The 24,175-nt window shown below is 47.4% G+C and overlaps 1 protein-coding gene across 1 annotated transcript in view; it reads left to right on the top strand.

The window, feature by feature from the left end:
- Positions 1 to 24,175, top strand: part of MAP4K5 (mitogen-activated protein kinase kinase kinase kinase 5) — a 1,870,683-nt gene that overhangs the window by 1,640,028 nt on the left and 206,480 nt on the right. Inside the window, exon 30 of the mRNA XM_069638985.1 lies at positions 8,436 to 8,528. Within this exon, the coding sequence (XP_069495086.1) occupies positions 8,436 to 8,528 (93 nt within the window). The remainder of the gene's footprint in view (positions 1 to 8,435; positions 8,529 to 24,175) is intronic.

Below are 24,175 nucleotides of genomic sequence, written 5' to 3'. Positions count from 1 at the left end.
AGATATATCACGACAAAGAGTTTTTCTATGCACCAGTGAGAGAAATTAGATTATACTTGAGGAAGTATCCATCACAGAAGATTCGTACATGGTATTTTAAATTTAGAATTAACTGCTTACCAACATTGGATATTATTGGCCCAAGGCTGGGAATTCCAAAAGAACTTTGCAAATGTTGGCGGGCGTGGCTAAATGGCCGCGAGCTAGGACATGATCTCCGGGAGCTCCTGTTGATCTGTCCACGATCCGACGAAAAATGAATACCCAAAACCGATGAAAAGCCGTGCAAATACAGGAGAAGTTACATGAAACTGCCGGGTATGCAGCGGTACTGAGCGTTGGGCAAATAACATGGTGAGAGCGGAGCAGTGAGTCGACAAAGACTGGAAGAAGCAGTCCGCTTAGAAAAGAAAATGGCGCCCAGCCAAGAACAAAGGGACAGAGGAGTGCGGCTGGATCGTACAGCAGCGAGCTGAGGAGTTTGCCTTACACAGCTGTCTCGCGCAACCCAGACGACACGAGCGGTGAAGATTGGACTGAAGGTTGCAGCTGGCGAGGGCCCAATAAGGTTAAATAAAGTGAAGCAAAGCGGAGCAGCAGACACATTGTTACAATATACCGCAAGCGGGTGCTAGCGCAAGCCATACAGCACGGCGCCGAGAACATTGTAACAAAGGGAGATGAGGCACGTGGGAATGCTGGCAATGTAGGAGCGTGAATAAAAGCATATGCCTCATGGAAGCAAGCAGGCGAGGGCTGCAACAACAAAATATTATGATTAATGAGCCACGTGAAACCCTATGGGGAACCGTTGCAGACGGAGCGAACAGTCAGAAGGGGGAACATTGCCGAAACCTGCCCTGAGGGCCAACACTTAGACAGTTGGACGAAAAGACAGCAGAGTAAATAAACGCTATAATCCTACCCCCGCGCATGGGTAAAGGTGGCGCTAAACAGAGTGAGTGAGCAACGGAATACCGCCGAGCACCAGTGGACATCTGGACCTTGAGAGATCCCGACGAGCATAAGTACAGTGGGGTGCACACCATGAATGGCATGGAATGTACTAGATTGACACGAAGGGCTGGATGAGGCAAGAGGGAACTATTTCTGCGGATGACAATGGGTCTCCTGGGATCGAATGATTTGTTATGGTCTATCGGATTGCATGAGACTGATAAGCCCTTATTAAGCACACTTTCATATGCTGCACATGAGACATTATTACAAATACTGTCCTGGAGCGCCCAGACTGAGGTGACTAAGAAGGGGCACCCTGCAGCCACGAAAGTGCTCAAGTGAGGAAGCAACTTGCTCTGTGCACCCCGAAACCCCTCAGGGCATGGATGCCAGGGGCCCGGAAGGAAGGTTGACACGGCTAGTGCAGATACCGCATGAGAACAAGAGGAATTAAAGATAGCGGGACAGCTGCGCACAGCGCCCAGGGCAGGCACGTAGCAAAGTGAAGGTGTGACCGGGATGTTGAAAAGGCGCACTGCGCAGGGACAAGGATGCGCCGTTGAGGGCAGGCTGAGACAACGTGCAGCGCGGAAGTAGAGGCAGGACACATTGTGCGAAACCCCCAGCTAGGCGGAAGACTGTGGAAGAACACAGACCGGAACACGGCCTGGGCACCAACCCTGAGAGCAAATAATAAGACAGAAATGTCGGCGAGAGGGGGAAAGGCCAAAGGCAAACAGCCCACAATGGATATTTTCTCGAAACAGCAGCAGTCGCCTACCACCCCGACCCAAAGTGGGGCGACGGCATCCGCAGGAGCGATAATGCCAGGTGAAAATCAGTCTATCTTAACAGCCATATCGGAATTGAAAGCCGCATGGCGGATAACAATGGCGGAACTGAGGACTGCGCTGGAGACAAAAATAGAGGCGGTTGGAGTGGAGGTCAACCTATTGAGGCAAGATGTAAGAGCGCTGGCGGAGAGGACGAGTGGCCTGGAGAGTGCTGTGAAAGTCAACACAGATACTAGCAAGGAAAACACACAGGCAATCCACATACTGAAGCAGCAGGGGTCTAACCTGGAGAATCGAGCAGAGGAAGCAGAAGGGAGAGAGAGACGCAATAATATACGGGTGGTCGGTCTGTCGGAAGGGGAAGAAGGCCAAGACCCCACGAACTATGTGGAAAATATGATCACGCAAGAGATAGGTGCAAATAAACTCTGCCAAGGATTTGCGGTTAAACGTGCACATATAGCCTTGATGAGGAAGCAGCAACCTGGAGCCCCTCCAAGACCAATTATAGCGAAGATCCTAAATTACAGAGACAGGGAAAGATCTTGGAGTTCTTCAGGAAAGGAGGGACGATAAAAAGAGCGTCTGCCACCATTACCGCATACCCCGATTACGCTATGCTAGTTCAGAGACAACGTTATAGCTATGTAGCGATCAAGAGGAGACTGTGCACGGCCGGATTTAAATACATGTTGTATCCGGCAAAACTCAAGGTTCTCCACAAAGACAAAGTGCACTTTTTTGGTACCCCGGAAGACGCAGCGACGTAGTTGGACGCACAAGGCTGCCCGGAGCAGGACGAGGAGCAGGGCTGAGATGAACACGATAAGTGCCCTAGTAGTCATGTCTGTTGAATGTATGATGTGGGGTGGGGGATCGCAGTAATATGAGACATGGGAACTCGTTGGACTGGAATATAGGGTGTGTAATATAAGAAGCATAACAGACAGTGCAAGTAGCCGGATGTTTGAATAAGGAGCGAGAAACTGAGACGGCCTACCCCCCGAGAGTTAGATTAGGAGGATCGCCATTAGGGTGACGTCTCCCTGCTGAGCCGCAAGTAAGGCAACTGCCAGAAAGGGCTAGATGCGGGGGTACCTGAGATCCAGGGATGGAGCTGGGCAACAGTTGGGGAAGTGGGGTGTGTTGGGGCAAGGGAGGGAGGGCGGGAGGAAGTTGGAGAAGAGTTGGGGAGTGTGATGGGGCTGAGAAGGGAGGAGGGTGGGGGGGAGTTGGGGTAGAGTTAGCAGTTGGGAGACGTTTGTATTGGGGAACAAGCCTACATAAACTAAGGGAAGATCTGAGATCCGATGGGACTGGAGGGGGGTACCTGGGGAAGGAGGAGAAGAGACCTGGATATGCTATGGGAGACCTTAAAGTTGTCACCTGGAATGTGAGAGGGCTTAATAGCTACTTAAAAATAAATAAGGTTATGATGTACTTGCGACGGCAGAAAATTGACGTAGCCCTATTGCAAGAGACTCACCTAGCGCAAGAAAAACCGGAGGTGGTATGGAAGAAATGGAGAGGGACCGTAGTGGGAGCAACATACTCGGCGTATGCTAGGGGGGTAATCACCTGGGTGGCACCGCATGTACCGTTCCAACTATTGCAATCTACGGTGGAGGCAGACGGGAGGATGGTAATATTAAAGGTATTGGTGGAAAACAAGGAGATATGTGTGATAAACACCTATGCCCCGAATCAAGATACGGCGGCATACTTCAGAACCCTATATAGTAAACTCAGCAAAAGCCTGGGAGAGGCGGTGATTTGGGGAGGAGATTTCAATTGTCTAATAGACCCAAAGATGGATAGATCAGACTCCAAAATGGATAGACCGACCCCAGCAGCTAGGATACTGAAGTCCTTGATAACAGACTTTGGGTTGGAGGATGTATGGAGAACACACTATCCGCAAGATCGCCAATATTCACATTACTCAGCCCCCCAGAATCTACACGCCAGATTAGACTGTGTTTGTCACGCATGCGCTGACGACAGATAGCACAGATAGAATACAAGGCGAGGGTCCTATCAGACCATTCGCCACTTATATTGACATGGCGGTATCGACATCCGAGAGCGAGAATACCGACATGGCGTCTCAGAGCGGAAACGATAAAGGATAACATTTTCAGGGAAGACATGAGGTAGGGAATAATGAGCTATTTTGAGATCAATACAGGTAGTGTGAAGTCGGCAGGGGTTCTCTGGGAAGCCTTTAAAATAGTGGTGAGAGGGATAGCAATAGCCAAGTCGAAGGGGCTACGAGGAGGGATCGTAGCGGAGTTACAAGAAGCAAAAAGGGAGCTGGAGAATGCGCTGAAAGGGGGAGGTAGCACCAAAGATGACAATGAAGCAATACTTAGGTTACAACAGAAATGCTTGGGATATTGGGAAAGGCTGTGCCATCTAAACTATAAAAAATACATAGAGAGACAGCATGCGGGGAGAGATAAACCAGGGAGAGTTTTGGCATGGTTATACAAAAATGAGACTCCCAGACCAGTAATCAGGACGATAGTGAAAGAAAATGGGAGTATAGCAGATACCCAGGAGAACGTGAATCTAGAATTTGCAAATTATTACCATGTCCTGTATGGGGACACGGAGGAAAGTGATAATAATGCAATAAGCAAAATTATAGAGGATATAGGATTGCCACAGATTGGCGCTGAAGAACGAAAGGAGCTTGACGCGCCAATCACTCTAGAGGAATTGGAAGAAGTGGTGAGGCAGCTACCCACTTGTAAGACCCTGGGGGCCGATGGACTCCCCAGCGAATTCTACAAGATGTATAAAAATGAGGTGCTCCCACCACTCCTGGATATGCTCAACGAAGCATACGAAGTCGGAAAGCTACCAGAATCCTTGAGAGAAGCGATAATCGTACCGCTCCCGAAACCCAATAAGCCTGGTGGTGAGTGCAGATCCTACAGACCCCTGTCGATGCTGAATCAGGACAGCAAAATACTGACGGCTGTCCTGGCAAGCAGAATGAGGAGAGTCATTACTAAATTAATACACCCCGATGAAACTGGTTATGTCCCTGATAGGAACATAGCCAACAATCTTAGGCGATTCCATCGAGTCATTGAATATGCTAACGAAGAGACAAATGAAATGGCAATTGTGTCGCTGGATGCAATTAAGGCCTTTGACTCGGACAAATGGCCATGGTTGATTGCTGCCTTGACAAACTACGGAATAGGGCCGGGGTATCTGAGATGGGCCAAATTGCTATATAGTGAACCGCAGGCCAGAGTGAAGACGGGGTCAGTTATATCAGAGAGGTGGAAGCTTGGTAGAGGCGCCAGACAGGGTTGCCCTTGGTCCCCCATGCTGTATATCCTGGCCTTAGAGACGTTGGCGATATATTTGAGGCAGCAATATTACACAACAGGCATTGTCATTAAAAGAGAATCGCATCTAATTTCCTTATATGCTGATGACATGTTGCTGTATCTGCGCTACCTCGAAGAAAATCTACAGTATGTCCTGGAAGTGCTATACCGATTTGCAGGACTCTCAGGCATAGCAGTGAAACCCAAAAAGTCTTGTGTGTTTCCATTGGGGAGGTATAAAGGGATTCCACTAGAGCAATTACCGATCCTCCAGATACCATGGGGGCTCAACACGTTTCGATATCTGGGAATACACATATATCATACGGTAGAAGCAGAGCACCGGCACACTACGGAGAAGGCAGTACGAAACATAGAAAATAGTATGAGATTTTGGGTGAAACTCCCCTTGGCGATGATGGGCAGAGGGGCAATGCTTAAATGGTGGTCCTGCCAAGACTGTTACATTACTTTGTCAATACCCCATACTTGATATCCAAGCGGTTATTTGTTAAGTTGAGCAGTATATGCAGGGAATTCCTCTGGCAGGGGACAAGGAACAGGATGCCCCTTTGGAAACTGCTAAACTCATACAAGAAAGGAGGCATCAAACTACCAAATTATGAGGTCTATTATATAGCAAACCAACTCCAGTACATAGCTAAATGGCTTTCTGATGAGCCGACCTCAGAGACCAGGTTGTTCCAACAAGATTGTGCCCCATTCTTCCTTAAAGAGATGATGTGCTTACCTAAAGTAGACATGGAGGGGCGCCCGAGGATGATGGTGCTTGGGTGGGAGATATGGCGAAGAGCTTGTAAAATGATGGAGGACCCTTATCCATGCTCCCTGCAGGTGCCATTGGTAGCTTTGGCGGGAAAAGAAATGCAACTAAGATTAATGATCAGGAGGCATTGGGAGTCTGTGGGGATAACGACTTTGGGAGACATATGGCAAGATGGGAATATAAGAGATTTCGCAGGGTTGTTGGAAGAAACAGGGGTACATGTAGGACAGTATATTACATATAGGGTGGTGCAGAGGATCAAAGAGACGTGGTCGGGAGACAAACTATCGAGTGAACCTGATACCGCCATAGGCAAATATACGACATAGCTGAGGGGGGCCACGAAATATTAAGACTATATGAGCTGGCGATGACCAAGGTGGGAAGGGAAGTGGTACAACTTAGACAAGATTGGGAGGAAGAAGCGGGGACCCCAATGAGTGATGGGATGTGGGAACGTGCTCAACTGTACCACAAAAAAGTGTCGAGGAATGCCATGCTCCAGCAGATAAAGTTATATATCACCCATAGGGCGTATATGACGCCACAAAGGATAGCTACATTTTAAAATGCAGGGTGACAAGCATGCCCCAAATGCAATGAAGAAAATGCTGGAATGGTACACATGTTCTGGTTATGCCCAGAAATAGAACGTTTTTAGCGTGAAGTAGCACACAAGATGGAAGTTAAAGGGATCAAAGTCGAGATAGATACAGCATGGGCCTGCCTACTGAGAGGGTTCCCTAGACCACATAAGCTAAAGCATGTGAGCAAATTGAAAGACCTGGTGTATGAACTAGCGAAGAGGAAAATTGCAATGAGATGGAAAGCATGTCACAGTCCAAAAATCGAAATGTGGTGGAGGGACCTACAAAAATGGGCAGAGGCGAAAACAACAGTATGGCAAGGGGCGAATAATGTTGGGGGGAAGGAGGAAGCAGGAATGTTTATGGCCTGGAAACAACTCATTGCAGAATTATTTGGGCCCACAAATGACGGGGCTAGCGACCAGGACCCACCAGTAGCAATCGATACAGAAACCCTACCACATGATGAAGAAACGGAGCAGGAAGGACAGTAGGCTTGAGCGGAGGGGGGAAAGGGGTGAAACACAGTGGACAAGACAAAATGATGTGTATTAATATTGTCATGAACGCTGTAAGTTTGGTTTGTGTTGGTTGTTGAAATGAAATCAATAAAAATTGTTTAAAAAAAGAAAACTGTGCTAATGTTGATTGGGCAATCTGGACAGTTTCGAGACCCTCTACCACATGGTGATGGAGTGTTTTAAAACAGCATCATATCGAACATCTCTTTTAGGGCCTTTTATTGACTCAATCTATGCGATAGTTACGGAAGATATGTGGAATAGATTGATGACCACTATTCAAGTTTCGCTTATACCAGCATTAGTAAAATCATTGATGAACATGTTCACTGATCTACAGCAGGTCATCATTAGCGGATGTGACCTCCTTTTGAGCATAGATGAATTGATATAGGTTTAAAATGGTTTTATAAAGTACATTGATGCTGGTATTTTTAGGATTGTATTTGTAGAGGAAATTGTTATTGAATGAATTTTCCTAACTTAGTGTATTTTATATATGTAATGTATTTGTTCTGTTTTAATATGTGTTTTGTGTAAGGTAGCTTGTATACTATAAAGACAATTAAAACAAAAAGTCTAAACATACTAACTTTGTGACCGACTCTTGCCCCTGACTCGTAACACTAGGTAGACACTGCCCTGATGGTAGAACATTTCTAGAAACTTATTAGAATTTTTGCTATGGTACCTCCAAGGTGCAGCTCAAACTGATATCGTAAGGCAAATATGTACCGGACGACCTGGATTTGTTACCCCAATAACTCTGTGGTCTCTCAAAAACCTCAGAGATTTGTCCAAAATGAAAGACTGGAATGTTAGAAGAACATGTATGCTTTATTGTTTTAAGTTATACCCCAGAGAGGTGACAGACGCTTAGAAATACATTTTTTGCCTGGAGAGAATTTGCAGGTGGTGTGGCAAAATCTGTATTTGACTGACACATGTAAACTGTGTTTGGCGTGTTAATGTCGCAATTTAATGTTGACACCGCAAATGAGGCAGATGTCTCTTTTACTGTTTGACTGTACAGATGGAATAATGTTCTCTTTAATTGGTTTGTGAAATGTAAGCTTACATGCACTACTTGCAATGTAATAATGGAGTAGAAATAATGTTATAATATGGGCTTCAATTTTATGGATAGAAATATTTGGAAAAAGTGAATATTTAAGTGATGTATGCTTCTTAATGCTATGAATGACATTTATATGTTTATAAGTGTTTCTAAAAGTAACAAATATGCTATGATTGAAAAAAATAAAGATTGTTGGTGAAGAAATTGTCTAATGGGACAATTTATTGCTCAAAATCTCTCATTTGTGTATGAATTTTAATTAGATAAGTTGGTATATTTTTATTTTTACTGAACTGCTTTTGTCCTGCAATAATAATGTGGATAAAAACCTAAATATTTGATTATTATCATCTGTTTCAAGAATTTGTAAAAATTGTGACTCTTCAAGGAAGATTAAAACCAAGTAAAAAGTTGGCGTCTGAACTAAGTTTTGATTTCCGCATTGAATCTGTAGGTAAGTCAAAGTTCTTTTTTTTATATTAATGTACTTTTATAATTGGTTTAAAGAATTTACATTGCATCATTGCATTACTGTTTTATTTTTCAGTTCAAATACACAGTTACGCTGAAAGTTATCAGTGCAGTTTATTCCACATTGTTAAATTGTGACCAATAGAATTGTCTTATAAGAATGCTTTTCTTCCTCGTCTTCTCGTCCCCCTGATTTCTGGCCTGATGTTAAGAAGCCTACCATTCAAAAGCACCCATTTTAGGTGGTAATTGCATCGCTGTTGCTATTGGTAATTGTTAGGGCAGAAAGTGTGTTTGGAAATAAGCTTTTGACAGCTGTACAATTTAGTTTAAGGTACACCAACCTTGTAGCCTTTTACCGCGTTAGCAGCCAGATGTCCATATACAGTGGCCATTTGGATAATGCAACATTTTTGAAGTCCTCCAATCCCTTGATTTTGTTTTGTGTCTTTTCTTTGCCTGGTTCACAAAAGATGGCCATCATGCCTATATATGTGATTTTAGAGTCCAAAGTGACATATTTGTGTGAATGCCTTTCCTGCTTGAATTTGATTGGTGTCTGACAGATTCCCCATTCCACAAACATGTGAGTGTGTCTGATTTTTTGATAATTTGGCTGTCCAGCTCCTTTTAGCTGACCCCCAATTTGTGAGTGCTGCAAGCATTTGGATTAGTGGTCTGGCTCTAACCAAAGGTTTATTTCTAATGGATTGCATCTTCCCACAAATTCCTCATCTTGATAGATATTCTCCAGCTCCAGCTCTTTTCAGAAACGTTCACTTTCACCAGGGGCATAGTGTAGCTCGACAATAATCACCTTGTCGATCATTTTCCTCGTCTGCGGAAATTACGTTGCCTCTATAAATGGAGCACACTAAGCCCCATTATCCAAGTTCTTTATTTGAAAGAATTACCTTTCTCCCACCGATTCCTCATCAGATAGCTATCCCTTCGAACGACATCTGCTATTAAGTGCTTAGATATTAAGTGCTTAGCGTTTGTCCAAATTGATTTAGTACGTGGAGTACGAGAAATTAACAGTGTTTGTTAACTCAATTGTTTTTGGGTGCTGTTTTATTAACATATTTGGTGCTGACATGTGTTTCGACCCAACAGGGGTCTTTATCAAGGCAGGGTAGGGGTAGTTAGAGGCAGGTGTGTCGGATGATCAGCTTCAAGAATGAGCTCTGCTGATTAGCGAACAAATAGGCCGGCAAGGCCTCTGAAGTTAAGATGTGCGATCACGGTGAGCACGCGGAAAAAAGGAACTGAAGCATGGAGCGTAGTGACGTGCTATATATGCGACGCCTAACGTCACTTCCGGAGCTGATGATAGACAGCCGAGTCGAGGTCCACTATGCCCCATGTTGAAAAGTTTCCAAACAGCAGAGCTGGATGATGGATATCTTTCACGATGAGGAATTTGCAGGAGAAGAATCCATAGAAAGATCATTACAGTGAGTAATGTCTCCGTTTAGCCACTCCTAATAAGTCTCGAATCCAGTATGACCTGACAGACATCTTGGACGAGGTTCCCCACTGGGAGACCCTTCTGCCCTTCAACCCAGTGATGGCTGAACCTATTTTGATGATTTGGGAGAAGCTGGCGCCTGTCCCTGTGGTGTATTGTGAATTTGCTAAGAACCCTCATCTGACACCCTCAGTTCCCGGTTTTCTCTTGAAGCATCCCTCACCAGAGAACTTGTTGGTGCAGAGTCCATATAGGGAGAGCAAGAAGCTGGATCCCACGGGCCTCATGCCCTTTGGATCAGTAAGCCTTACTTTGAGGCCAGTCAACATCATTTATCCATTGTGGAAATACACCTATGGTCTGTGGATTGTGATTTCTGGGGCAGCCTTTGATTTTTCTACTGAGGTGAGGGAGATTTTTTGCTCGCTCTTGTTGGTGATCAGCCACACACCACAGTTTACAGTCCGGCACAGATACTCCTGACTGCATGTAACGTGTAATGGGACCAAGTCTGTTCTGTACCATTACTCCAGGATGGGGACCTTGACATTTGCTCCCAGCAGTTAATCCAAACTCCTGGGTGTGTTGTTTGATGGGAACAACCTGTGTGACATGAAGGCTGATGAAGGGTTAATGTTAAAGGTATTTGTACCACGCACTGTCACCAACGGAATTGGTCAACAGGAGCTCTGGCGGATCTGCAAACAAAGAACGAGGGGTCGGGGGCTAGTAGGGTGAAGCGGGAGTAGGAAAGTGAGAAAGGTGGTGTCTTGTTGGCAGCTTCAGTTCGGTTATCACTGTGCGCTGAGCTTGGGTGCGATTATCAGATAGATGGGGGTCCTCATGTGCTGTTGGTGCGAGTTATGTGTTTGTTGTTGTGCTGAAGTACATGCGGTTTGCTGTGTGGAGAAGTGGTTGTGAGTTTTTTGTATGAGAGATGTATGCGGAAAGTTGAGTATATGGGTTCGTGTATTTTTCGTCTCTTGATATGATATGGCATTTGTAACGCGCCTATACACAAGTGTTTAGCGCCTATACACTTAGTCTTTGCAATTCTTGATCCACGTCTCCGATTGTCGTATGGAGATGGTATTTTAGTTTGTCCGTCTAGTTGTTAGGTGTGATGGGATGGCAAGTTTCCGTCTGAGCCTTTCAGAGCTTTGTGTAGCAAGTTGAGGCACGCATTGTCCCCCGCTCTGGTATTGGTGCTGTATATTTTACATTAATCAGCTCCCTTCAGATCCATTTCCCTTTCAGTGAACCATTGCTGCCTTTGTTTGCTTTGTTGGCTGAAGGTGAGTTGACATGTCATCCTTACCCTTCCCACCTGATCTCTCCAAATTCGATCCTTAGTGTGATCCTAACTAATTTATCTTCCATTTTGGTATAGTGATATGCCGTAAAGTGTTACCCCCCCCCTCCCTCTGTTTATGAAGGCTATCTTAGGAGATGGGGAGGATCGGTTCCCTCTCGGAGGATTGTTTCAGCTGTGTATGTGCCCTCATAGGCATTCCTTCTAGTTATGGGGAGAAGAGCCAGGTTTTGAGTCGTTTTCTGAATAGAAGGTGATCCCACATGTTACGTATGTTCTTTGGTAGCTCATTCCAGGTTTTTGGTGCAAGGTGAGAGAAAGTGGATTCTCCAAATGTTCTTTTGTTGTATGATTTTCGTTCCAAACGGATGTCACTTCTAGATCTGAGTGGTCTTGTTGGGTAGTAGAGGTTTATTTTCTCTCTTAGGAACTCAGCGCCTTGGCCGTGGATTGCTCTATGCGTTGTGCACATTGATTTGAACTTTATCCGCTGTTTTATTGGTAGCCAGTGTAGTGTTTTCAGAGCTGGTGTGATGTGTTCTCTTCACAGTAGTTTGAGGATGAGTCTTGCCGCCGGATTTTGTATGCATTGGAGTTTTTTTTTAGAAGTCGCTCTGGTATGCCTAGATATAGGCTATTGGCATAGTCTACTCTGGACATGATGAGAGCAATGATGGTGAATGTTTTGTGGGCGAATGAGAGTTTTGGTAGGATTCTTTTTACTGCTCATATGATGAAGAAGCATTTCTTGATTAGAGCGTTTACTTGTGGCTCTGGAGTTAGTCTGTACTCTTACGTCCCGTCCCCTTTCCTCCATACTGTATAGGCGTCACTTAAAAGGGATGGGAGACAGAACCTTTTTCACCAGAAAAAACCTTCTTCCCCTTAAAATTTAGAGGCACCCAGGGGTGCGGCCCAGGGAGCATGCGCTGCCCTGACTCCCCCCTCCGGTGCCACACCTCAGTCCCCTTTTCCGCGTCGACGGAAACAGGCCGAATTCACCAGCGCTCCTGGGTTTGGCTACGGCCATGTAATTCCATGCGCGGATACTTCTTCTCTGTCTTCTTTTTTGTTTTTTTGTCACGCCATCAGGGAAGTCATTCCCGCCATGCTAGCGGCACCACAGACTCCTCTATCGGCGCCTCTGGCCCCGGTGCAGCTAGCTCCGCAGCAGACTCCTCAACCTCGTCAGCCTCCGGCTGTGGTCCCTGTACCCCAGCCTCCGGCGCCAACTACTCCTCCTTCTCCATAGGATCCTCCAGAGGCGCAGGATACGGATGAGGAGGAGGATCTGGACACGCCATCCTCAGCCAGGGCATTCCACGAATATCTTGCTGGTCTGGCGGAGTACCTGGGCCTACCCCAACCCGAGGTCTAGCCAAATCAGGGATTCCTAAGCAGACCGATGTAGTCTCCCTGGCCAAGAAGGGCAGGCTCAAACCCCACTCAGCCCAGCCGGTCAATCGATGCCTGGACACCAAGTACAGGCAGATGGAGGGGGATACACTCTTGCTTTCGGCCCACCCTCCGCCACACTCCTCGATGATCTCTGCAGCATCAATATACTCCAAACCTTAGTCGTCCTCAGCGGTGCTGCTAGGCAAGGAGAAGATGATCTTGGAGGTGTATGTCAAGAAACTCTATTCCAACACCTCTTTACATCTGCGTCAGGCCAACGCCGATGCCATGCTGGCTGCTGCCAACCAAAGATTATGGCGGGAAATTATGGACTTCCTCCCGGAACTCCCCACCCAGAGCCAATTACACTTTAAGGCGGGCTAGCGGAGGTCAAGCTGGTGGCACATGACCTCATGGAATCCACAGTGGCCCATATTGACACCTCAAGCCGTGCCATCTGTATTGGCACGGACATGAGAAGGACAGCCTGGCTCAGGGTAACAAAATTCAACCCGGATGTCCAGGAATGCATACTAGATCTGCCGTTCGAGGGGGGGACCTCTTCCACTCCTCTACGGACGAAGAGCTGGACAAGAAGAAAAGCAGCTCACAAACAGCTAAGTCTTTATCCATCCTTACAAAGACCACACCCAAACTGTACACCCAATCTCAGCAGCGCTAAGAAAGGGGTCGTACGTACGGAGAGTTTCGCAGATCCAGGCAGCCGGACCACTCGCCGTCCCAGAACCGGTGCAAGCAACAAAAAGGGGGGGGGGACTAAGGGCTTTTTCCAGTCCCACTCCTCAGCGACAGCCTCTGAGGGAAAGAAGGCATGACCTGCCCATTCGGGTCCATGTGTCTCCGGTGGGGGGCAGGCTTGCTCTCCATGCACATTTCTGGTGCCAGAATTTTGCGGACCCCTGGATCCTCTTTGTGGTATCCACGGGGTACCGCCTTCCTATTCCAGCCTCTCCTCACTCCTCGCCTCCACTCCCACAGGTTGGGAGAGCAACTCTTTTGGCGGAGATCCAGTCGCTCATAGAGAGCCAGGCAGTGGAGGAAGTCCCAGCCTCCCAGTGAGGCTTTGGCTTTTACTCCAGGATTTTCACCATTCAGAAGAACCACCAGGCGGGCCTGAGAATTGTGCTGGACCTTTCCACCCTCAACCTTTCCTTACCCCTGCAAATATTCAAGATGGTTACGCCAGCTTTTATAGCTGAGACATTGGACAAGGGAGACTGGATGTGATCCCTGGAACTGAAGGACGCGTACCTGCACGTCCCGATTTGGCAGCCCCATCGTTCTTTCCTATGGTTCAGGATCATGGGCTACCATTTCCAATACAAGGTCCTTCCTTTTGGCCTCAACCCGGTCCCCAGGGTCTTTACCAGGCTCATGAATGCAGTGGTGGCCCTCCTCAGAACGTAGGGCCTCCATATCTACCCATACCTCGACGACTGGCTCGTCAGGGCTATATCTCCGGAAGCGGTTCACCACTCTTCCCATGCCCTTATGAACACACTGCACGATCTGGGCTTCTCGCTCAATCTCAAGAAGTCACATCTGCACCCTACGCAAACTGACTTTTGGGCCTCATATGGGTCACGTGCTCCAAGAAGACATTTCCGTCGGAGGATAAAATCTCAGCCATCTGGAGGGCCACTGCCCACTTCCTCAGCAGAGAAGCTACCTCGGCATGGTGGTACCAACATCTCCTGGGTCTACTGGCAGCGGTCCTATTAGCCGGTCCGCACACAAGACTAAGGATGATGAGGATTCAGCTGCACCTCGCGGCTTCATGGAACCAGGAGCAGGGCTCTCAATCCAAGATCATCAACGTTCCCCCATCTCTCCACCCAGACCTCACTTGGTGGTCCAGAGAACGCAACCTACAGACAGGCAAGCCCTTCTGGCCGCCCACTCCGCATGCCACCATCTCCACAGATTCCTCGCTCGAGGGCTGGGGAGCCACCCTGGACGATCTCTCGGTACCACATCAATTGGCTAGAGCTGAACGCCATCTGGATTGGCGCTCAGGGCATTCCTACCAATTCTCAGGGGCAAGGTTGTCCTCATCCATACGGACAACTCGACCAGCATATACTACGTCAACAAGCAGGGAGGCACCAGATCCCCTCCTCTGTGCAGACTGGCGATCAGCACGTGGGAGTGGGCCCTGGAAAACAACATTTACCTCACAGCAGGCCACCTCCTGGGGGAATCCAACCTGGAAGCGGACAGGCTCAGCAGTCTGGGAGCGGACAGTTACGAGTGGCAGCTAAACAACCTCGTTATTCAGGAGATTTTCAACAGATGGGGTCACCCCCAGGTGGATCTCCTTGCCACCTAGCACAACAAGAAGTATCCCCAGTTCGCATCCTGGCAAGGTCAGGGCCCCGGCTCTCTGGGCAACGCATTTCACCTCCAGTGGACCGGCATGAAAGCCTATGCCTTTCCGCCCACTCCCCTGCTTCACAGGGTAATTTGCCAAATCAAGGAGTCTCGCCAACTCCTCATCATTCTATTAGTTCCATGGTGGCCGGCCAGGCCATGGTTTTCGGAGCTGTTCAGTCTCTCGGAAGTGCCCCCGATTCACCTCCTGACGGGCCCAGCACATCTTGTGGCACACCAGGAGGGGCAGAGTCATCCACTGTGCGTCAGCGAAACTAGCCCTCACAGCGTGGTACCTGAGCCGGTAACTTTTCGGCTCCTCAGCCTCCTACAGGCCAATCTGGAGATCATATAGGGCGCATAGGGCGCCAGGAGCAAGGCTACAAGGCCCCAGTACAAAAGCAAATGGACCAGATTCTGCCTCTGGGCAGACTCCAAGGGAATCGACCCCCTGGCATGCACTTTGGACGACATGCTCTCCTTTTCGGCGCACCTCGCCCACTCTGGCGTACAGGTGGACACCTGCCGCACATACCTCGCAGCCATTGGGGTGGGGCTTACAGGAACTCGGAGGAGGGCATTTTCTCCTCCTCCAACCCTATTGTCAAGAAACATCTGACGGGACTCGCAAAGCTCTACCTGCCCGTCAAGAGACCGCACACGGTGTGGGACCTTAACATAGTCTTGGGTGCCCTGGCGCACAAACCGTTCGAGCCAATGGCGTCCGTGGACATCAGGCTGGTCACCATCAAGACGGCCTTACTAGTCAGCCTCACCTAGGCTCGTAGAGTCAGCGAAATCCAGGTGCTGACTTTCTGCAGGCATTACTGTTTGGATGCCAGCTCTAGATCTGATGCGGCCTTCGGACAGGCGGTACTCAGGAACCTATTTGCTTAAGGAGTGTCTTCTCTCCACCCTGGGGCTACAATCAGTTGTAATCGTCCATACAGTATGGAGGAAAGGGGATGGGACGTAAGAGTAATTATAAGTTACTCACTGTAGTGACTAATGTACTCTTAGTCCATAGTCCCCTTTCCTCCATACGTCCCACCAACCTTCCCCCTAATAATACTGGTGTCATTAGGCAATGTTAAATAAATTGTCGACGCGTGAATGGGGACTGAGGTGTGGCGCCGGAGGGCGGAGTCAGGGCAGCGCATGCTCCCTGGGCCGCACTTCAGCGCATCACTAAATTTAAAGGGGGAAAAGGTTTTTTTTGGTGAAAAACGTTCTGTCTCCCGTCCCCTGGAAGGGACGCCCATACAGCATGGAGGAAAGGGGACTATGGGCTAAGAGTACGTTAGTCACTACGGTGAGTAACTTATAATTTATCCATCAAGACTCCCAGTTTTTTTTACTATCGTCGATGGGGCTGGAGTTGTACCAAGTTCCGTTGGCCAAGGGATGTATTTATTGGGTTCTCCGTTTTTAGAGATGATCATTATTTCTGTTTTGCCTGGGTTGAGTTTGAGGAGGTTCGAGTTCATCCAGCTGTAGATTTCATGAAGTTAGCTCTCTAGAGTTGTGTTTTCTTCTTGTATCTTGTAGACTATTGGTGTGTCGTCAGCGTAGTTGCAGCATGTGAGGCCGTGTCTTTTAATGATCTTGATTAGTTGAGTCAGGTAAATGTTGAATAATAACGGGGAGAAGGATGATCCTTGTGGTACTCCATAGGTGGTTTCTCTTGAGTTGGATTTAAAAGGTTTGGTCCATATGGTTTCTGTTCTGTTTGTTAGGAAGGATTTAATCCATAGTAAGTCTCAGTCGGTGATTCCAATTTCTTCCAATCTCCTGGTGAGGATGTCGTGATCTACTGTGTCGAATTCTGCAGAGAGATCTAGAGATCTGCGTTTGCCTTTAGATCATCCCAAATTGAGATAAGTGCTGTTTACGTTCTTCTCATTGGTCTGAAACGTACTCATGCCTGGTCCAATAAGTGGTGCTCTTCTATGAATTCTTGGGTTATTCTATAGATGTATGTTTTGAGTCGTTTTGCTGGGTACGGGGTGTTGTAGATAAGTCTGTTATTAGAGTTCCTCCACGTTTCCTGCTGTGTCCTTGAGGAGTGGCTTAATGTATGCTGATTTGAAAGATTAAGGCACTTTACCTGTTGCGATTGAGTGGTTGAAGAGGTTTCTGTAGTAGTCCATGGGTGTTCCTTGTATGAGTATTGATTTGTATATGTCTGGGGGCAGAGATCCATGGGGAGCCTGTTTTTTTGCTTTTGTTTACTAGTTTGAAGAATGTCTCCACTGACATTTGGGGGAGTTTGTGCGTTCCTCCTACGGGTGGGTGGGTTGCGTGCTGCGGTCGTATAGTCTACTTTGTATGGTCTGCTGGATGGTGATGATTTTGTTTTTGAAGTGCTCTACGAGATCGTTGCATAGTTTCTTAGATGGTATCGGAGCATTATTGCAGCCAGGTTTTTTTAAAATGTTGTTTGTGATTTTAAACAGTTCTTTTTGGGTATTTGGCTCTTTGATGATTCTGTTGTCAAAGTATTTCCTTTTGGCTTTTTGGAGTTCCTTTTTGGAGCGCATTTGTTGTCGGAATTTCAATTTATTTGCAGAAGTTACAGGTCTCCAAGGCCACAACTATGTTCTTGAGTCTGGCCATGGCTGCCTCAGTGCAGAAGCATCCTTTTTGGCCCTGGTCAGCTTTGACTCATCCTAGCAAGGGCCACATGCCCTCCGGTAAGCAACCACAACATCATATTCCCCGCTAGGGTGGAGACAAGGCTTCCCAGAGAGGTGGCTTTGGGGACTCCACCATCCCCACGCTAGCACCCAGTGGTAAGCCACTATAAATTGTAGGTTATCCATTCATCTGTTGTCGGAGGGAGATTGTCTCTGTTCATCGAGAAATAGTGTCACACCCTCTCCAACACTTGGGTCTTACAGGTCATCCAGCAGAGTTATTGCCCCCCATTTCTTCTGCTCCCACTGGAGATCCGTCTGCTTCTGAAAAAGTGCGCCATTGAGGAGGTGCCTGACTCTGAACGAGGATGGGATTGGTATTATTTTCTAATTCCAAAGAAAACAGGGGCCTGCGTCACATCATGGATCTGATGCTCTTGAACTTGTACCAGCACCAGGACAATTTCAAAATGAATACTCTGGCACAGATCTTCCAGGCCCTCAAGCTGCAGGTCTGTTGGGTGTTGCTGGATCTACAGGACACCCACTTCCATGTGCCATTCATTCCAAGAACAGTAAGTACCTGAGGTTCATGGTGGGCGATGTCCACTACTAGCTACGAGTACTGCCTTTCGGTCTCTCCTCGGCACCCAGAGTCTTCACCAAACTGTTGCCATTGGTTGTGGCTCATCTCAGGGGCGATACTGTTCATGTCTTCTGTGAGGAAGGCATGGTATCATAAGCACGACAGACAAAATAGTTACAGTTTCAAAAACCTTTTTTATATTGGAGAATCTCCTAACTAGCCCTAACTCTAGGATGGGAACAAGTTCTACTATCGAAATAAAAAGAAGACAGTCCTGTCAGTCTTGTCCAAATAATGATATTTAAACTAGAAAACCTAATGCCTGCTCACACTCTTATTCTTTGAAATGTGTGTAAGGAAATGGTTTTTTAAAAAAAAGGTGAAACAAAATGTCAGAGTGGCAAAATTGTGTGCAAGTCTCCTCTTCCCCACGTTGGACATCACGCAGGCATTGGTGGAGCACTAGCACTTCAACACACTCAGTTCAGGTGACGGCAGCCTGCTCTATCTTTTAACTGTTCATCATTAGTTCCCCCCAATCGGGCTCAAACTTTTCTCCTAGCACAGGTCAACAAATTTAACAAATGGTTTTCACAGCAGCTGTAGTTTCTCATAGCCTCTCCGCAATCGGGCTCAAGCATTTCACAGTCTTAAGTGTTTGTAGATTCCCCTTTGCTGGGCTCAAATCTTCTTCACTTTCTGCGCAGGGTTCCCTTCCCCTAGGTTTTGATACCACTCGCAGGACTCCGCTGTGTCGGGCTCAAGTCCTTACAAATGTCAAAGTCTTTCGACTGTGTTGAGGATTTGACTCTACTTCAACATGACCACTTCAGCTTTTCCTGTGCAATGCAGTCTGGTCTTTGTAGTTCTGAAAACACGCGCTCACAATTCTTTTTACATAAACAACTTTCCGCTTGATTTCACAGCTTGTAAACCTTTCACAGAGGCCTTTGAATGAGCAGGAATTATCCCGCCTGATCACTTTGCTACTTAGTATCCTTAGCGTTAACGTTTCTTAACAATTGGCTCATTCTCCTTCTCTCGCGTCGCCTTCATGTGTGTAACCCTTAGTCCTTTATCGCAACTGTTGCAAGCACTTCCAAACACAGACCAAACTTTCATTCCTCATTCTCACTCACCGGCCGTGTTGGAAGGCTTTGATTTCTCGCGTCTTTCATCTGGAAGTCAAGGTTAGGTTTCTTGCTTTCACAGTTCCTCCCCAACTCAGCCATTCACCCGCGAGGGTTGCCTGTGACTCTGTAGCACCCTTGAACTTCCTTTCTTCCAACAGTTATGCGCAGCCTTTGCGGCTCTCAGGACACAACACATTCTTGTCAAAGGGATCTTTAGCCAGCTATAGCCCTCTTCTTTCCCCATTCTCTGTCGCTTCTCTTCCCCTTGTCTGCCACTGCCTCTGAAGCACCACTCCTTCCTGTGTATCGCCTCGCTTTTATTTAACATCAAGAAAATGTCTCTGGACTTCCATTCTCAGAATGCACTTGGTTGGTTTTTTCCCAGTTCCCCAAAACGGCATTCCATGGCTTTCGGAGCAGCATGAGTTTCAATGGGGATAAGTCTTGAGGTCAGGGTCTCCTCGCCTGCCCCTCAGAGACCTGGGCTCACCAGCTTGGCCCAGGGGAGGAGCGCTGGTGTGGCACCGCCACGAGACCCAAGCTGCCCCTGGTTTTGCCACCTGGAGGTACAGATCTCTCCCCTCACTGCAGCCTCTCCTGCATTCAAAGGTCCAGTGTAGTGGTTTCCTCCTCCTTCAGATCTCCTAGGGTAGCTGCAGCTCAACTGCCGTCTTGACACCTTCCAGCATCCCCAGCTCGCTCAAAGTGTGCTTTGCTGCTCCACCTTTTATACTGGTGGGGAGGAGTACCGAGAGTCTGGTGTGAGTAGTGGTCCAGCCCTGCCTGACTCTGCCTGACCTTGTTAATGGGACAAGATGGAGGTAACCTATAGGAACCCATGGTATATTGGTACCTATGGGTAATCTCCATCACTCGCGTCTGCCTCTTCCTCGTCCCGGTGGTTTTGGGAAACAGAGGGAAGGAATTATGGGAGTTGTAGTTTTTGGGAGGGAATGTAGCAACATCATGGGGGATCTTGTCAGGGTGAAAGGGGCGAGTGCACAAGGTTGGTTTTATTTTCCTTTTGTGTTTCTTTCATGTTGTTGAAGTATACTGGGGTTTAATGGAATTTGATTGACAGTATCCCATAATAACTGAGGGGGTGTTAGGCAGGGTGGGTGTCAGAAAGAGGGGAATACTGTGTGTCTCTCGAGGGCATTCCTTCCGAGGTCCACAAAAATCCCCAGCCAAGGTGATCCACCCTCACTCATCCATCCCCAGGGTTGGAATCCAAGAGCGACGGCCCTTCCCAGGCCACCTGAACAAAGGATCCCTGAGGTCTATCAGTGAGAATATCCTTGGGTTTCTCACAGTTCCCCTACCTGAATGATTGGGTCATTCAGGCGAGCATCCTGGTCCCCGTTTCTGGACATCTGTATGGCACATGCAGTCTTTTGCACAATTTGGACTTCTCCCTCTATTTCAAGTAGTCCCTTATCTATCGATCCCAGTTCCTCTAATTTGTTGTAATGGTCTTGGACACTCGCCTCAGCAGAGTGTTCCCTCCCAATGATCAAAGTGCTCTCTAGACCCTTCCTACCCCAACAACTACTGGCCCATCACCACAGTACCATTTCTGTTAATAATTCTAAACAAAGCTGCGTACGCTCAAATCCAGCATTTCCTTGAAACCAACAGCATCCTAGGAAAGAGGCAATCAGGGTTCCGCCCGGGCCATGGAACCAAATCCGCATTACTAGACCTAAAAAAAACAATTAGCTGAAATCATGGACAAAGGCAAACCAGCTCTTCTCCTCCTTGATCTATCTTTAGCTTTTGACCTGGTCGACCACAAGACCTTATGCAGATATCTCACAAACGCAACCCAATTCACCCATGAAGCCACTTCTTGGATAACATCCTTTCTTGAAAGGCGAGCCACGAAGGTCTTCAGATCAGGCCTGTGTGGCACCCGCCACCATTTACTGCGGAGTCCCACAGGGTTCCTGTGGCTCGCCCACCTTGTACAATATATTTACCAAATATATTACCAAGCTGAACGCTCTCGGCATAGCTTACACAAACTATGCCAACAACACTCCAGTCCTCCTCCTGCTCTTTGGTTCATATGATAATGACGCCAAGAAACTTCACAAGACCTGTGCAAACATCCAAGCCTGGATGGCAGCCAACGGGCTCAGCCTCAACGGGGTTAATACTGAAATTCTCCTAGTTGGCCCCAAGGAAACCCTTAAACAATCTTAATAAACAATATAGCACCTTCGAACTATTGATGTCCAGAGTGGGCAGAGAGTTGCTCCAACTGAGAAGGGATTGGGAGGAGGAGGCGGGTGAACTGAGGCAGATGGACAATGGGAGAGAGGCCAAAGATATCATAAGAAGGTATCCCGGAATGCGAGGCTGCAACAGATCCAGTTATGTTACCCACAGGGCGTACATGACCCCCAGTAAAATGGCTAAGTTTGTAAGTACAGTAACACAGAAATGTAGTGCAGGGAGGTGGATGCAGGGATGATCCACATGGTCTGGGCGTGCCAGGAGTTGGGAAGATTCTGGGAGGAAGTCAAACAACGCCTGTCCCAAAAGGGGATCAAGCTAAGGGTGGATTCAGTATGGGCAGGCATGCTGGGGGGGATTTACCAGACCACGTAACCTAAAGCATATCAGTAAACTGAAAGACCTTGCGTACATCCTGGCCAAACGGAGAATTGCAATGAGCTGGATCGCAGCCCAGAGACCTAGACTAGAGGTGTGGTGGAATGATCTCTTGAAATGGGCAGAAGCGGAGATGGTGGCATGGTATGAAGCACTCAGCAGGGGAGGGAAAGAGGAAGCAGGCCCCCTGATAGCATGGAGACAAATGGTGGCTAAGATGTCGGACTCTCCCATGACGGACCTAGTGAAGGCTATACGTCTGGTAACGGTGAAGGAGATAAACCCTAAGTAATGAATCTAGCGGCATTGAAGTGGGCACTGGAGTTAATGGGGACGGAGGGGGGAGGACTGTAATGTGTAACATGTTGATGTAATATTAAGAAGCAAGTATATGGAAATGTCCTATATGTTGTTTAAGTTTGGTGTGTTGTTTATAAAAATAATAAAAATAATTTTAAAAAAACAAATAACAATATAGCGCCTTCACCATAGACAATAAAAAAAAATCAATGTCTCACCCTCAGTAAAGACTCTGGGGGTGTACCTCGATTCCACACTCTCCATGGCACGCCAGGTTAGCACCATTGTCTCTTCTGCCTCATTCACAACGAAATTGATCAATGCTGTTAAACTCTACCTATCTTCTCAGAACTGTCTCGCTATAGCCAGAGCCACCATTGGGGCCAAACTCGACTATTGCAACGTGCTGTTGGCTAGCACCTCTGCCAAAAATCTCAACAGACTACAAATTATTCAAAATAATGCGCTCCGAGCAGTCTTGCACATTCCCAAGAGGGAAAATATCTCCCATGCTAGACGCGCTGCACACTGGCTCGCTGTCAAAGAATGCATCATATTCAAGACCATAGCTATAACCCACAAATGCCTCTCCCTCAGAGCATCCTCGTATCTTTCAGAGAAAATAGTCAGAGCCAGCTCATCCAGACCTAAACGATCACACTATTGCAACCAACTGTACATCCAGCACCAGCGGGACAAGCTTCCCTTTCATAGCTCCAAAACAATGGAACGCCCTCTCTAATACACTTAGGAATGAGACTTCCCACCTGTCTTTCAGCAAAGCCCTCAAAGCAAAGCTCTTCAACTAATCCAAACTACACCCGTAGCTACCCGCAGATACCAGTATCCTTAATGTATTAGTTTTATCCGGTTCCCTGTAACCTTAAACCGCAGAGCCCCCCGCTTGTTGTAACTTTGCATGTTTTTACCACTACCTGTCTGGTATTAGGTTCAATGTAACCACGAACCACAGACATGCTGTCTTTCTCCAGGCAATATTTCCGTCTGTCTCCTGTAACAAAGTAAACAATGCCCTTGAGCTGCCTTGGGTGCTTTATAAATGAAAAAAAAAGAAATAAATAAAAATGTTTTTCATTTCCTGAGACTGGTCTGGGCCTCCGCCTCTCTTGTTCATTTGGGACTCATGTCTCCCTGCATCTTGGTGGTACCAGAAGCCCAGTGTTGCATGAGGTCGTTCAGTGGCTGCTCCGTTGTCAATAGTGCTAGTTCGAGGGCAACATATCACACCTTTTGCAGGGGTCTGACCTTGTGTGGCTGTTAAAATGGATTTCTAAAATCTGGTTTGGTGGACAGGCGGCCACCCTAGTTATAGTGAACCGGGGAACCCTAAGTACAAAAATACAAATTGTGGCAAATCCTAGATGTCGTCACTTCTCCACAAGGGGGAGCCCCTTCTCATGAGGCCAGGGAGGTGAGGCCACTACCCGATAGTTCCCCTGTGGGTACTACTCAGTGGGAGGATATCATGGGGAGAGACTCCCCTTCTGGGGATCAGGGAGAACACCTCGGGAGAACGCTGTATTCCAACCCCACAACCACCTCACATACATCCTCATATCCCTTATGTCTGACCTCTGCACTACAAACCTCTATGTATGTCTGTAAGACTAAGAGCTACACACCTGAGACGAAGAAGAGTTAGGGATGACTTGGTAGGAGCCTTCTTAGTAAGTACTGGGACGAGGAGGAGGAAGTGCGGAGCGATGAAGTGTCCTCAGAAGAACTTGAATGGGTGTGCTAGTTATTGGTACCCATTCAGCTTGAAA

Source organism: Ambystoma mexicanum, chromosome 14, assembly GCF_040938575.1.
Source record: "Ambystoma mexicanum isolate Mex_15411 chromosome 14, UKY_AmexF1_1, whole genome shotgun sequence".
Taxonomy (NCBI): Eukaryota; Metazoa; Chordata; class Amphibia; order Caudata; family Ambystomatidae; genus Ambystoma; species Ambystoma mexicanum.
The sequence above is the reverse complement of the archived record's forward strand: the minus strand, read 5'-3'. Positions and strand labels throughout refer to the sequence as shown.